This window comes from Syngnathus acus, chromosome 10 (genome assembly GCF_901709675.1).
Source record: "Syngnathus acus chromosome 10, fSynAcu1.2, whole genome shotgun sequence".
NCBI lineage: Eukaryota > Metazoa > Chordata > Actinopteri > Syngnathiformes > Syngnathidae > Syngnathus > Syngnathus acus.
The window spans coordinates 8,369,270-8,383,059 of record NC_051095.1 but is presented as its reverse complement, the minus strand read 5'-3'; the positions used below and the strand labels follow the sequence as shown (position 1 = coordinate 8,383,059).

General features: G+C 41.1%; 3 protein-coding genes across 13 annotated transcripts; 1 reads left to right on the top strand and 2 right to left on the bottom strand.

The window, feature by feature from the left end:
- Positions 1-369: 369 nt before the first annotated feature.
- dnajc4 (DnaJ (Hsp40) homolog, subfamily C, member 4) lies at positions 370-5,674 on the bottom strand. Of its 8 annotated transcripts, none has more exons than XM_037261130.1 (7): positions 5,587-5,674; positions 4,576-4,761; positions 3,899-3,989; positions 3,253-3,446; positions 2,233-2,403; positions 1,182-1,268; positions 370-678 (listed from the first exon to the last, which is right to left on the bottom strand). In XM_037261130.1, exons 2-7 carry the CDS (start codon positions 4,665-4,667, stop codon positions 585-587), a joined length of 729 nt encoding a protein of 242 aa, XP_037117025.1. In that variant the 5' UTR covers positions 4,668-4,761; positions 5,587-5,674; the 3' UTR covers positions 370-584. The 8 variants fall into 8 exon arrangements, with proteins under 8 accessions (XP_037117025.1, XP_037117027.1, XP_037117026.1 ...); XM_037261132.1 differs by having other exon boundaries at positions 4,576-4,702; positions 5,587-5,651; XM_037261131.1 differs by having other exon boundaries at positions 4,576-4,737; positions 5,587-5,629.
- A 401-nt stretch (positions 5,675-6,075) lies between these two features.
- nudt22 (nudix (nucleoside diphosphate linked moiety X)-type motif 22) lies at positions 6,076-9,790 on the top strand. 3 transcript variants are annotated; one of them, XM_037261124.1, is made up of 8 exons: positions 6,100-6,210; positions 6,390-6,516; positions 6,587-6,701; positions 7,016-7,469; positions 7,622-7,735; positions 8,053-8,150; positions 8,952-9,045; positions 9,115-9,790. In XM_037261124.1, exons 3-8 carry the CDS (start codon positions 6,613-6,615, stop codon positions 9,232-9,234), a joined length of 969 nt encoding a protein of 322 aa, XP_037117019.1. In that variant the 5' UTR covers positions 6,100-6,210; positions 6,390-6,516; positions 6,587-6,612; the 3' UTR covers positions 9,235-9,790. The 3 variants fall into 3 exon arrangements, with proteins under 3 accessions (XP_037117020.1, XP_037117019.1, XP_037117021.1); XM_037261125.1 differs by lacking the exon at positions 6,390-6,516 and having other exon boundaries at positions 6,076-6,210; XM_037261126.1 differs by lacking the exon at positions 6,390-6,516 and having other exon boundaries at positions 6,128-6,197.
- si:ch211-107m4.1 (heterogeneous nuclear ribonucleoprotein U-like protein 2) lies at positions 8,417-13,645 on the bottom strand. 2 transcript variants are annotated; one of them, XM_037261111.1, is made up of 12 exons: positions 13,369-13,645; positions 12,781-13,087; positions 12,636-12,712; positions 12,317-12,559; positions 11,686-11,798; positions 11,232-11,498; positions 11,041-11,163; positions 10,854-10,955; positions 10,203-10,371; positions 9,906-10,136; positions 9,528-9,559; positions 8,417-9,450 (listed from the first exon to the last, which is right to left on the bottom strand). In XM_037261111.1, the coding sequence occupies exons 1-12, from the start codon at positions 13,538-13,540 to the stop codon at positions 9,391-9,393; spliced, it is 1,896 nt and encodes a 631-aa protein (XP_037117006.1). In that variant the 5' UTR covers positions 13,541-13,645; the 3' UTR covers positions 8,417-9,390. The 2 variants fall into 2 exon arrangements, with proteins under 2 accessions (XP_037117006.1, XP_037117005.1); XM_037261110.1 differs by having other exon boundaries at positions 8,417-9,559.
- Positions 13,646-13,790: the final 145 nt, after the last annotated feature.

Sequence of the window (13,790 nt, the reverse complement as noted above, 5' to 3'; positions counted from 1 at the left end):
CAAACAGAACAGAGGGTCCATTTTGTGAGCGTGAAATTAATTCTTAACTCATGGGAGTCACATTTGATTTGTAAGTCCAAAGGCGACATCACACCGGAACCTGTGTGAAGTTTCATCAAGGCTCGCGTCTTTCGTCTTGTAATGTCGCTACCCGTAGGGACATACTGTGAACTTGGATGATCCTTTACGACAGTAAGCATGAGATTCCTTTGGGGTTTGCCACGTTAGAAGAAGAAACTTCGCACAGGTTCCTCTTTTATGAGAGGCAAAGTTGTGACCACCACTGATCCAAACTCACATCACGCCACACACACGGGAAGGAGACTCAGTCAAAAGACACGCTCTGTGTCTACAAAAAGGCTATTGACGTATGTTTAACTGGACGTAACCAGTTTAATGATGCACTTTCGCACACTGGTGATTTTTGTTGTCTTTTTTGAGCGGCCTTTGTAGTGATGTCATCGGTGATGCCATTCCAGTCACTTCAATCTGTGTTTGGCTCCTCATTATGGGAAAAAACATATTGGAATGACGGCCAAAACTAATAAAAATTTAAAAACTAATTCCCATCTAAATGAAACCTCCTATTTCTCTCCGCCGTTGCGAATTCTGTATTTCTCCAAAAACTCAGTGTGTTTCTGCCGCAGGATCTCCGTTTGTTTCTTAAAACCGTTGACCCTACAAAAACAAAACAGAACAAAAATAAATTAGAGCTGACCTGATTCTTCAGCTACGACGAACGGCGGTCGTAACTAAAATCTTATCTCAAATCACCATATTAGCCTGCGAGTATTTTTATAAAACCTCCATGTGTTACTACTATTGGTTACAGAACAGGTTTATAAATGCACTGATGCTATTCATTAGCCTGCCTATGGCGGTCCCCCATTGTGTGTTAGCATGTAGCTAGCTGTCTTGTAGTTGTTTTAAATACATTCAACTCAACATTTTCCTACATATAATTTATGAGCTACAATATGTCTGTTACACGTGCTATATATACGGATCTTCACGGTAATTCACAAAAAAAGATAATTTATTGGTGGTGCGCGCAAATCAAAGTCCAGTGGGACGGTTGCTGCCAGGCAGGGCCGATAAAATATTGTCAAGTAGGAAAAAGATCTGATAAACAGACCAGAGAATGCGATAATCACAGTAAGTTTACATAAGTTGTCACTAACCTGGCCCTCTCCTTGGAGTCCTTGTAGATTTCGGTGATGACTCGATCCTTCTCGTCCATGAAGTTACTGTGAACCTCTTCCAGCTTCCTGCAATGGTTGATTAAAGTCAAGCAGGCACGCTTTTCAAAAATCCTAAAGATCAGCAGAATGTTTCATGATACTAACCCAGAACATTCCCAAAGGTTCAATGTTATCAATTGGGTGGATCATCTCAGCCTTCTTAGTCTGGGCAAACCCCAAGATTTTCTTTGTAACAATATCCATATTCTGTGCATCCTAGCTTGTAGAAACACGCCGTTCTGATTGATTTTTGATTTGTGGAATATGAATTAAACAGGCAAAATCCACCTATTTTTATCCATTTCCGTGGGCAGCCATTTTGCCACTGTCAGGTCACCAGTTTTCTCAAAGTGAGCCGCCCCATGATGGATAAAAATGGGTGAATTTTGCTGCTTAACTCATATTCCGCAAATAGAATATCAATCAGAATGCCGTGTTTAGACCGGTGGGGGCACATAAAACATTATTTTTGGGTTGACGTACCCTTTAAGTTAATGGTTCGGTTCAAGTTAAGGGAACGCAATACAAATCAAACAGTACCAGATTTTATGGAATTTAAAAGGAAACATAAATAGGGTTCATCTTTAATTATTAGCAAAGTCGTGCATCAATAGTTTGTCTTCTTTTTAGGTAATGAACGATGAAGACAAGTGCAACAGTAAGTGTGAATTACTGTCATTAGTTATTTAATTGCCACTAAAAGTTACATTATGACCACAATACGTGTTTTTTTTTTTTTCTTCAGTTTACTGCTAGCCAGATACTGAGCAACACTGTTTAATTATGGACAAGTCATGTGGCCAGAGGGAAAGGCAGTTACAATTTAACCCTAATAATCCTCTTATCATATGACATAATTGTCCCTGCATTTGGTTATTATCATTTTAACGGCTAGTTTTAAAACAATCGAGACACGGAGGGTCACATTTGGCACCTGTGATCCCAAGCCCACATCCCTTGAAATGACACCATCGCCGACATGAAATTTCACCTGAAGAAGATAAAGTGTGCCCCGACGCTGAGCGCCATAGTGAGGAAACAGTAGGCCACCAGGCGGAAGTTTCTCTTGCGCCGCCTCTCCCTTTCCTCCACGGACATTTCCTGGGTGTGGGACTGATATATTTGCTCCCAGTAACGTATGTTGTCCTGCGCTGTCGCGCCGCTGTAGGGAAACGGTAAACAACGACAGATGAACATTGTGCTGATATACTTGTTTGAAATACAATCGGTGCATGACGGTTCCTGTCTGTTGGAGTTTGACAGTCAGAACGCTGAGTAATGGAGTATGCTGTTGAAGGATTTAGTGGACAAAGAATCTCAAAGCTTACTGATTCAATTGAAATGGATAGCACATTGTATAAGTTAAAGCAAACCATTCTTGACAATGAATTCCAAATGTAGTGTGCTGTAAATTAAAAGACAACTGGTGCTACGTGGGCAATGATTCTTTATAATGCAACTAGAGCGAGCCCGCATACCACCGGTAGCATACATTGAGAATGACTGGATTAATGTAGTAGTTGTTACCTAATTTAAGTAACTTATTGATTGTAAGAACGTAATTGCATCTGGTGACTTCATGCCTTTTAGTAGACATGCTAAGGCTAACACTGTTTTTCAGTATGAAAGGCGTTAAGTAATTTTACAAAAATATAACTTTTTAGAATTGACTTGCCAAAATATGACTTTCTTCCTTTGTTAAATTAGGACTTTGATATCATATTATTATGACTTCAGCTTGAAAAATAATGATTTATTTTCATAATAGAAGTGATTAGCCCTTCAAAATAATATACTATACTATTATTTTTCCATAAAAAAAACCCCAACAACTAGATTTTCCTCTGAAAATTATGTTTTAATATTTTGTTGTTGTTAATATTTATTAAAATGTTGGGATAGTCTCACTTTCCCAAAATAGGCAACTTCTTAATTTTTGTGGCATTTAGGGGCGTAAATAGGGGCGAGCGGGTCTTTAGAAAAACAATTAGTAACAACAAAATGGCATCACCTGGTTCCATTGTTGGTGTGACTGGAGGCTGACCTGAAGACCTGGCCACCTTCTCCTCCTCCATTATAGGGACGTCTGATTTTGAAATCATACTCTTTCCTGCTGGGCTCCCTGCTCAGCACGGTGTAGGCCTCGTTCAGCTCCACAAACTGGCTGTGCAGTGTTGGGTTAGAAGGGTCACTGTCTGGGTGCAGCTGCACAAGATCAAACGGGTAAGTAAGTACAAATTAAAAATCAAGCATTTTGGCAGGTTTAGGTTGGACTCATGAACCCTGGCTGAGAAACAAATTTCTTAACATTAGAGTTAGACTGCCACCTTGTGGTGGAACAATTTCTAAATAGCCTGTTAAAAAAAAGTTATTCATCAGATTTATGTCCCCAATACAATGATATATTTGAGATATTCAAAGATCTTTTTGAGGTAAATGGTTGTAAATCTTCGAGACTATAGACCTACTTGGCAGAGAATAAAGTTGGATGACAAAAAAAAACATAGTTTTAAGTAAACATTTCATATCTTCACCAAATTGTATTTTCTTTCAAGGTTAGTTACAGAATACTCATTGAATGTATTTCAGTGTGTTTTGGCACATCAACAACAGATTATTAATTTTTCTCAGAAATGTGCAAAAAAAAACATAATTACCTTTTTAGATTTGTCAAAAAATGCATTTTTGATTTCCTCCAAAGTTGCGTCGGATTTGACTCCCAGTAGGTCATAGTAGTTGGCACTTTTTCTTATATGACAGACACAAAGCACAGCACAGTATAAAAAAAACACAATCGACAAATAGTTTAGGATGAATACAACACACAATATGCTGGCGATTGGGCAGCTTGGCGGACTAGCTGTTAGCTAGCCTGCTTCATATTTAAGAAGTCCTGGCCTCCCTCCCACATTCCCAAAGCATACGTGCGAGCTTGACTACAGGCTCTAAATTGTCCATAGGTGTGAATGTGAGCGAGAACGTTTATCTGTTTTTATGGTGACTCGTCAAAGCGCGCAGCCAACTAAAGTGGTACAGTAAATGAATATGCCAAGTGGTCCAAAAGGTGTGTCGGCCTCAAATCCAAAGCGATGCAATGCCGTCATCTACATAGATCCGTTTAGTTATTACAATATTTTATAAACACAGCTAAGCGTTGAAAAACGTACTTGCCGAATATATTCATCGGTGGCAGTGAACGCCCGGATTCCAGCTGACAAATATGAAGCGACGTATTAATACTGAGCATTTTGTAAAGCGCTTTGTTACGGCAAAGGTTGTTGAGAAACAGCAAAATAAAGATGTATTGTATTGGTGCATATTATTCAAAGATTACCTTTGTGCAGCACTCCTGGATAAGAGACGCAGTCCACTCTTGCAGCACCAAATGCAACTCTGGCAGAGACGCAGATGCACCTCCAGCTGCATGGCAAAGATGGCAGTTGTGACACCACACAGTGCTCCTTTGCAGACCAACAGACATGGGTTAACTCCTCCACTGCTTATGCCAATCAATACCTGCCTGAAAAAGGTATTTATATATTGGTAAGAAAAAAGTTATACATTTATTAGACTAGTCAAATATTTTTTATAGAATCAAGTCATATGATTTCAATAAAAAAAAGCTGTACATTTTACATGAATTATGTTTCTTAACATTAAAACGTTATTATTTTAATAGTACGACGTTATTTCAAAAGTATTATCAAAAGTTACCTCAAAAAGACATTCTGTTGTCAAGATAAAATGAGTTCTTATCTCTGAAACCACACTTTTTGTCAGTTTATTTGCAAATTAACTGAACAAAACCGCACAACTTTTTCATTTCAAAATATTGACTATTTTGAAAATATAATTGTTTTCTTTTGTTTTGTTGTCCGGTGAGCGTCCCTCATAATTGTGGTCCTGAAAGCTACATCTAAGGACATTTTATTTTGATTATTATATATTTATTTTACAGTACAGTACTCGATGGGTGACATGAGAATGGAACAAATCACCTGATGACGTTGCTGACGTCTGAGGAACACAACATGGGCGTTCAGTTAAAATAGCAACAACAATTGTTCGAACAAAACATCTCTAACGATATCTATTACTACTAATATAAGGTGAATCTTTTATTTCCATCTTATCAAAACTACAGCTTCCATCTCACCACTCACAAAAGGTACTTGGCGTTAGCTGGAAGGGTTCGCTCACCTTTTTGTGTTGTTCATAACATGCTAGCAACATTCGAGAATGACAAGCCACTAAGCGTTGTGAGTAAACAAGGAAGGTAAAAGACAAATCATTTTGCTTTGAAATCCAAATAAATGTGGCAATTGAAGCAAAACAACTGACATACCAGAAAGAGTGTAGCTCTTAACAATGTTGTCTCGGTACAGTTGCGTAAGATAAAATTCGGTTTAAACCCGGAAAACGATGAAATGTACTTTCAAAATAAAACATATAGTGTGCTCAGAAGGTGAATTCAAGCTGACAATTCATATTAACAATTCATATAAACTGTACGCGCATTTATTCCAACGGATGATTGCGAATACGTCACAGGCACTTATAGTTTTGTTATCTTAACCGTATAATCTTAAGAATTATTTTTTGTATTAACGAAACCTAATGGATTGAATCTTGTTAGCTTGACTCAGAACAATTCACATTTGGCATGTAACCACGCCCCCAGCACGTGTATGTCAGAAAACTTGATAACCTTGCTTCAGGAAAAAAAATGTAAATTATTGTTTGATGTCATGTTTATCGTGTTTTAAAATATGTTTGTCGCATTGGTGGTAAAATTGATTATAGTGTTGTTTACTAGTTTATTTCCATGGTTTAGGTCACATGCACCTTCGTCGGCCAATGGCATTACTTGATCAGCAGCCGTAGGTGGGTTTCAAATGTCGCGACAAACCAGTTTGAGTACATTTCTTGCCAGTATCGGACGTGGCATATTATGAGGTCAACGAAATACGTACGTATCACCAATTTTAATCCAACACTTTTTAAATCCAACACTTTTTAAATCAAGCTTTTTCCGCTCTCAACTTCTCCACATTTGGATTATACCAGTGCACCTAAAAAATATTTTGCTACCCGGAAGCGTTAGCATTGGGGTTGTCCTATAAGTAACAAGAAGTCCATTTGTTGTAGGAATTGAACGAGATTCTAAAATTACATAGCGTATCCTTCCTTAGATGAAAACATGATTTGTTTGCTATGGCATAATGCATATCGACAGCCTTCACAAGCACTTGAAAGTTGACATCTTTATAATAAGGCAGGTATCGACTCATTACCAAAGTATTTTTACTCAACTATCCCCATTAAAACAAATGATTGTTCCTCAGAAGAAACAGTGGACAAGAACAGCTGGATGATGGACCCTGAGGTTTCTTTGTTACTGCATTGTGCAGCCTGGCGGGGCCTCCGGCAGTCCCAAGTACAGGTGGAGCTGTCTGAACGGTAGGGTCAAGGGTCAGATCTAAAGACGTGACATGGGAGGAATAAAGATAATTGTGGCCAAAACACTGTTTAGATACAACTACAGATGACTTGTTGACTGTGATATATAAAATTTCATTTTACAAAATGGAAGAATATTGCGATGAAAACTTGTACGTATCCAATACCTAAAATAAGGCTGGTATCAGTACTCGCCTATCCCTATTAACTGGTTATCTTTAATGAACCGATCAGAGGACAGAAAAATGCTCCTGTTATTCATTGACCAAATAAAGGTAGGATGTGATCTCACAAAACTAATCCTTACCCTGAAGGTATAACCGTCATACGGACGCCGCTCTCCAACGTCACATCGAGGAAGTCTGGAACGTACGGGTGTCCAAGGAGCCATGGCTTTTCGACGGCGCCAAATTCCGGCTGCAGTCTTTCCACATCGACCTGCCTGCCGCTCATGTCTCATCCTGCACTCCATCCCCCCAAAACCCGGACTCTACACAGGGTCAAGCGATCGCACCGCTGCTCACTTTGAAAATAGGCCTCACCTCTTACAAAGACTACCTGGGTACCAACTGGTCATGCCAGGCGGCGGAGCTTCGCAGACGGGGGGAGGGCGAGTTTGGCAGCAGCTGGGCACTGCTGGCACAGCCTTTAGGAGTGGGCGGTGTTGTGTGCACTGGCGACGGGCAGGTGGTGTTCATCAGGAGGAGCCAGCAGGTGGCTGAGGCAGGCGGGAAGCTGGACCTTCCTGGCGGGCATCCGGAACCCAAGGTAACTGGAAACCCTTCATTGCAAAAGTTAAGAAGTTAATGAATGACCCCCCCCCCAAAACAAAAAAACTATGATAAATCGGGAAGCACTGAAGCTTTGCCGTTTCTTAGCAATTTTTGCAGAGTTGTGATCATGTTTGCGGTCGTTCTCAGGTGGCATGCGAGCGTCTCGGGGAGGAGAAGATCGACATGAACCTGCTAGAGAGGAATCCGGTGGCCGTCGTCACTGAGCTTTTTTTGTCAATTTGTGCTGAGATTAGAGATGAGGTGGGTCTTTTTCCGGTCCAAAGGTGTGGGACTACGACTAGCATGTTTAGCAAGGGTCTCCAACCTTTTGAGTGAGAGCTGATTCATGTGAAGGCCATTTGGATATAACAAAAGAAATACTAGCAATATCTCAATTTTTTTTTTTACAAGTGAAGAAAATTTCTTTTAAATTTATTTAAACAAGAAATGCCCGTAATTTGCTTTTACAAATTTTGAATAACTTCTTTTTGAATAACGTTACCGTCATTAGCTTTTTAGGGGAAAGTGATTAAAGTGGGAAATCCGATGTAACATTTGCCAATTGCAATTGTCTCCAGGTTAACATTCCCTTAAGTGCTCTCGGAGAGCCGCTGATGATGGGCGTGGCGTTGAATAACATTGGTGCTGGAAAACCAAGTGCTGCGTTCTACATCAGGTATACATATTCTGATTTGAGGATTCTACATAATTAAGTGGCACATAAAGGAAAACGAGGAAGCAATTTGCAATTTGGAGTGCTCAATCGGCTTACCATGCATGTTTTTGGCATGTGGGAGGAAACCGGAGTACCTAAAGAAAACCCACGCAGGCACAGGGAGAGCATGCAAACTCCACACAGGAAGGGCTGAATCCAGGATCGACCCGGCAAACTGCATAAATACTGCGTGAAAAATAAATCAAGGTTGATGTAATGACAGATGATTTTTTTTGACTGGATTTTGGCTGGTTTAATGTTGGATCCAACAAGGAGCTTTCAAGTCAATATCACAATTACCACAAAGTGTCAAACAGTATTACTTAAACTACAAAAATAATGATAATAAATAGCATAAATGGAACGATATTTGTGAGAAGAGTCTAGGTAGCAGAATAGGTTATGTACTTAAAAATTGGTTGATTCTTCTTGAATTGAATGGCTATGGAGTATTTTAAGAGTCCTTAGAGGTACTCTTTCCATCCATGTTTTTAACAAAGTTTCACATCAATTGAAGAAAGATTAATGCCATCGGGTGGGGCACCGCCCTAATGACAAATTGCCATTAAAACCAGATTGTATTCCTTTGCCATATATTTTCTTGGTTAGTCGGAGTCTCCAAAGAGATAATGGATGGATGGACAATCTTGACTTTTGTTTTCAATTCACAACGTGTCCAACTTCCCAGTCCTTGCTGTCCTCTCAAGCATGTCCTGAGATCTGGTTTAGTAAAAGTTTCACTTTTGTCTTTTGTGTCCTGAGTTGTTCGCTGTCATCCGACAAAGTCCGAGAGTTGTACTGGAAAGGAGGAGCGGAGGCCAATGAATCTACAGACATCGTGTTCCTCAGCAGAGCGGTGAGAAATCCTGACTTTAAAAAAACCCAACTCTTTACAAAAAGTTCAAATTGAATACATTCTAAACAGGAGACGTTGCGCCTGAACGGAAGCAGTCCGATGTGGTCGGAGCTGTGTCCTTCCGCCAAGGGAGCTGTGCTGCTTTTCCAGACGGTGAAGCCTGAACAGTTAGGATCTTATTCAATCTGAGATTTTTTTTTAAAAGAGCATTCAATCTACGATTCCACATTGTACAATAAAAACCCAATCGGCACTTTAGGGAAAAGGCAGTTTTGTTGTTAATATTAATCCAGTTTGATTGTTGAAAGCAGTGATTGCATAATATTATCTTTCCTTTCCGGTTCTTCATGAGTAGCCATCATAGCCACTGCAGTAGTACACGGTTTGGTCATAAGGCACATTCCACTGTGAAAAGTAAGACAACATAAAATCAACTCTGATTGCTTGCTAAATCTGGAAGTCCTGACATAATCTGTACTTACATGCTGGCTCCAACACTGCATGTTATTCCAGCCTTAAGGGAAAGGTCAAAACGTAATTTTACAACATGAACAGCATATTAAGGGTAGAAGTACTCAACTCCTTTCAGCTGTAACAACTTTCACACTTGTCATGATCAAGTCCGACTTTATGATTTAGACTTTTAACCAATGTTAAGCACTTGGTGAGTATTCTCTGTAAAAAGTGGGGTAAATTTGTAATTTACAGCGGTACTTTGAATAAATTTGTTTACTATTGTATTGTAGTCAATGTTTTATGTAGTGTGTTCTGTTGTCTTATTTCATATGTTCTGTAAAGCGCCACAGCTGTTGTGAATACGCTGCATAAATACAGATGGACATAGCTTTTCTCATACGTACTGTTCAATCCGCTTGTCCCGATCCAGTGAGGTGGAAGAGGAGGCCCGTGCGGGTGCGGTCTTTTCTTCAGCAGATACTTCTTGGGTTTCTCTGATTTGGGAACAGGCGGCAGCAGCCGTCGGGCCTCGTCTTTGTACTCCTGCAGCAGCGCCTGCGCCGCTTCCTGCTCCAGCTCCACGTAGCGCAATTCGTCCAAGATGTCTGCGAGCTCCTCGGGAAGACTGCAGCTGACTGGAAGGGAGGAGCGCTCGCATCATGGAAGCCGTTTTGGAAAGACCGCCGCAAATCAAAGCCCACCTTGGAGTTTGAGCAGGGCAGTCTCGGGAATGTAGTCACCGTCCTTTCGGTGGTTTGACAGTCTTCTTTTCCACTCGTTCGCCAAGGGAAAAAGCACAACTGCTGCGCGCCGCCCGAAGTCGGAGAACAGTTGCAGCTTGTAACGCTGTGCAGAGAAGAGAGTGTTGCACTGGAAAAAAATTGGGAGAGGATTGTGATATTTTAAATACAATGTATTGTGATATTATTGAGATGGTACCAAATCAAAATTCATTTGTTGGAGGAAACAAAAAGTTACCTTAAGGTATAAAGAATTTAACTAGCTGTCTTGGTAAAACGCTAAATACAGTACAGTAAAATTATAGCAAATGTAAGTAGATGATACAATTTTGTATATAGTACTACATCAAATGACATGTACTCATTGGCATGTATTCAGAATATAAACGTGAACATAAGTGACTTAAAATTATTTCACTTTTTCAGTGTAAAAAATACTCAGACAGTTGAAAGCAAAAGCAACACGAGCTTAAAGCATTCTTGGCTAAAAACAAAAAGGAAAATAAAACACTAACATGGAAGTAAATAAATACAGATAAATCTTCTTAGAAAACCTAAAACATAAGTACATTTGCTCAATCCCAATACATTTGTTATTAAGTGAAACCTTACCTGGTCAAGGATGTAGTTGCCTGGCGTGTGAGCGGCTATTTTGATTAACTCGGTCAGACACAAGGCGGCCTGCTGCAGCCGGCGTTCCCTAGCACCCCCGCTCTAAAACACGACGCAACCACACACATGGTTGAGTCACTTGGATGAGACTAGCGATGACTGCCCCACATGATGCGTTTGGGCTAACCATCATGCACGAGAGCAGCTCCTCGGTGCCCAACAGCTTGTAGTTTTTCTCCGGATTCTGCCGTATGTGAGCTCTGGCCCAGTGGCTCTTACCGGAACCAGGGAGACCCACCATCAACAACATCTATACAGACAAAGACACAGACAGAATACAAGAGGAAGCTTTGTAGCGATCCAATGCCAGACACTCACCTCACTCTGCGCTCTGGAGCTCGGCGCAGTCGCGTTGGGATGTCTCAGCCGGGCCGGGATCGCCGCCAGTGGGGTGAAGCCCGGAGGAACGGGGTACCAGGGGGGAGCCGTGGGATCCAAGAGCAAATGAACCGCACAGCTCTTACAGAGCACGTGAGGGAACAGGGCACGTCCTCCAAGCTCGGACGCATCCAGGGAAAAGGCCACTCCTAGAAAACGGCCATTTTTGTGGAAGGAGAGCTGAACGCCGCCATCTGTGGAAAAAGACTGTGGGATGATATCAGTCAGAGTTAGTGCAAAGTAATTAATGGACTGGGCGATCCATCAATATAATGGATAATTTATGAAAATCATTTCATGTTCCAGTTTCAAAGTGTTTCCCCGCTGATGTGCATTAACAGCACCCTGTGTGTGTGTTTGTAATAAGAGAAATTTCAAGACAGACTTCACTCACGGCATAACAACCAATGATGTCTCCTTCACAAAATGGCTCCCCAAACTCTTCTTCTCTCCCACACGTGACTTTCTTAGCACGTCCATCATATGCGAAAGAAAACGCTTCTTCTCCTGAAGGCACAAAATAGTGATTGTGAAACAATTGCCATTCTTTTCTAAAGAATCTCAAACTAAGTGCAATAGGGCATACAGTAGGGCTGGACAAATGGAAATATTTGACACAATATTTACATCTTTATTTTTACATCTTCATTGATAAAATTTTTATTTATTTCATCAATGGAAAACCATCAATCTCCAAATACTGTCAAATTACTATTTTTTTCCCCACAAATTGATACTACTGGTCTCACACTGGTTTAACAATTAAAGTGTTGAAAACAGCTTGAGAACCAATCGATTAATTTTTTTTTTTGGACACATAAACTGCTCTAGACTCCACCTGTTTCTCAGTCTGTGGGAGCCGTCTGGGTGTTTCTTAGACCTCTTAGAAAGCGTTTGGAAAGATGACATAAATCACAGTCGTTTGCATTCGTGTAGTAATAACCTCATTACTTTGAGTCGAGTCGATTATTTTTGAGTGACAAACTAAAACGGTTGCTTTCAAATTTACGACAATAAAAACTTACCGAGCAGTAGGGATGTTTGGATCAAGGACCATCCTATGCGCATCCCGTAGGACTGGTCGCTTTCCGGGCCATCCGGCAGAGGGTTCGATAACCTCCTCTCCAACCTCACCTCGAAGCCCACCCTGCCTTGCGACACACCGTGGGTGAGCCTGCACCCGGACCACAACAGAGGGAATCTATCCCAGAATCGCGGCTGGCCGCAAGCGCCGTCAGGGCCCACTTGGAAGTGCAGGTGACTGTCGTCTAAGTGGAAGTATAGTAGGATAAAATGAGTCGCTGTTATCATAAAAGCTGGTTGGAAATGTGTTCAAATACTCACATGAATGCAATTTGAGTGCATCTTCATCTTCCTTTTTTGCCTCATCTTCCTCCAGTGGAGCTGGTGGTAGTTTGGCTCTGGTGGATAATAACATGTTCATTTACACTCCTTTTTTTTTAGTATATAATTCTCTGCTCTTCATTACCTTTTGTACCGTATCTCCTCTTTAAACTCGTAAAACGCTCGCCCTCGCTCCTCCTCTGCCGCCGCCACCGGCTTCAGCTTGCTCTTCTCGGCTTGACAGCCATCATCAACAGGTGACGGACACCCTGGGATGCTTTCAGCTTCCGTTTGCGTGGCCGAGTCAGAGAACTCTCGAGTTTGGTTTGCTGCTCCGCACGGCGGGGTGACACTGGCTGGTTCCGTGTGGGAAGAGGATAAAAGTAGAGAGGATGAGGAGGCCGCAACAATTTCTGGGGTCCTGGCTGATACCGGTGGAGGAGAGGGTTGAACTGAAAGTGGGAAAGAAGAAAATCGGCTGTGTTAGGATCCATTATACAGTGATAAGTGCAGCGTTCTTACACATATTTGCAAAATCACATGGTGGTTGATTTATTTTTTTTTAAAAGGATAGACATTATCTTTTATCATATATCACTTGCCATCGTGGAAATAGAAGTATGGATTGAACTGAAATATGACACTTTGATTTTAGAATCAATTTTAGACCACCGTAAAGGCTTCGATTTTTATATATATAAATACTTATAGTGTCTGGGGAGAATTGAATTGCCTTGTGGTTGAACGTCGCGCTCGTGTGTGTTCCTTTTGTGGCCGTCGTCATCCAGTAAAGACCACAACCGCTCCACAAGGTCGTCCTTAAGCCCTCGGCTGTCCAAACCGGCTTGTTTGAGCCTCGACCGAAGTTCGGCCACTTTAAGTTTCTTAATATCGGATAGCTTCATCGTTACCGGGTACAAAAGTTGAGGTGGAATGCTATAGTTGTGGAGAAATTGCAGACTCCGCGGACCAAAACAAAGGTTCAATATGAAACCTCGGCACCTGATTGGCTGACACAAGTCGCCTTTACTTCTTCGTATTTTCTGTGGAGCAGATTTTACACGTTTAAAAGGTTTGCTGCCACCTAGCAACAGTGAACGTAAATACATTTTGTCAGTCAAAATTGATCGCAAGAGACACGTTTTCCACGTTGAG

Coding starts and splice junctions, on each gene's coding strand:
- nudt22 (XM_037261125.1), top strand. CDS start 6,613: ATGATGGACCCTGAGGTTTCTTTGTTACTGCATTGTGCAGCCTGGCGG. Junction 6,702..7,015: donor CAGGTGGAGCTGTCTGAACG/GTAGGGTCAAGG, acceptor CTTACCCTGAAG/GTATAACCGTCATACGGACG. Junction 7,736..8,052: donor GTGCTGAGATTAGAGATGAG/GTGGGTCTTTTT, acceptor AATTGTCTCCAG/GTTAACATTCCCTTAAGTGC.
- dnajc4 (XM_037261129.1), bottom strand. Junction 3,990..4,575: donor TCCAGGAGTGCTGCACAAAG/GTAATCTTTGAA, acceptor CTGTCATATAAG/AAAAAGTGCCAACTACTATG. Junction 3,447..3,898: donor TTTTTGACAAATCTAAAAAG/GTAATTATGTTT, acceptor GATCTTGTGCAG/CTGCACCCAGACAGTGACCC.
- si:ch211-107m4.1 (XM_037261110.1), bottom strand. CDS start 13,540: ATGAAGCTATCCGATATTAAGAAACTTAAAGTGGCCGAACTTCGGTCG. Junction 11,164..11,231: donor GCTCCAGAGCGCAGAGTGAG/GTGAGTGTCTGG, acceptor TTGTCTGTATAG/ATGTTGTTGATGGTGGGTCT. Junction 10,956..11,040: donor AGCTGCTCTCGTGCATGATG/GTTAGCCCAAAC, acceptor GTCGTGTTTTAG/AGCGGGGGTGCTAGGGAACG.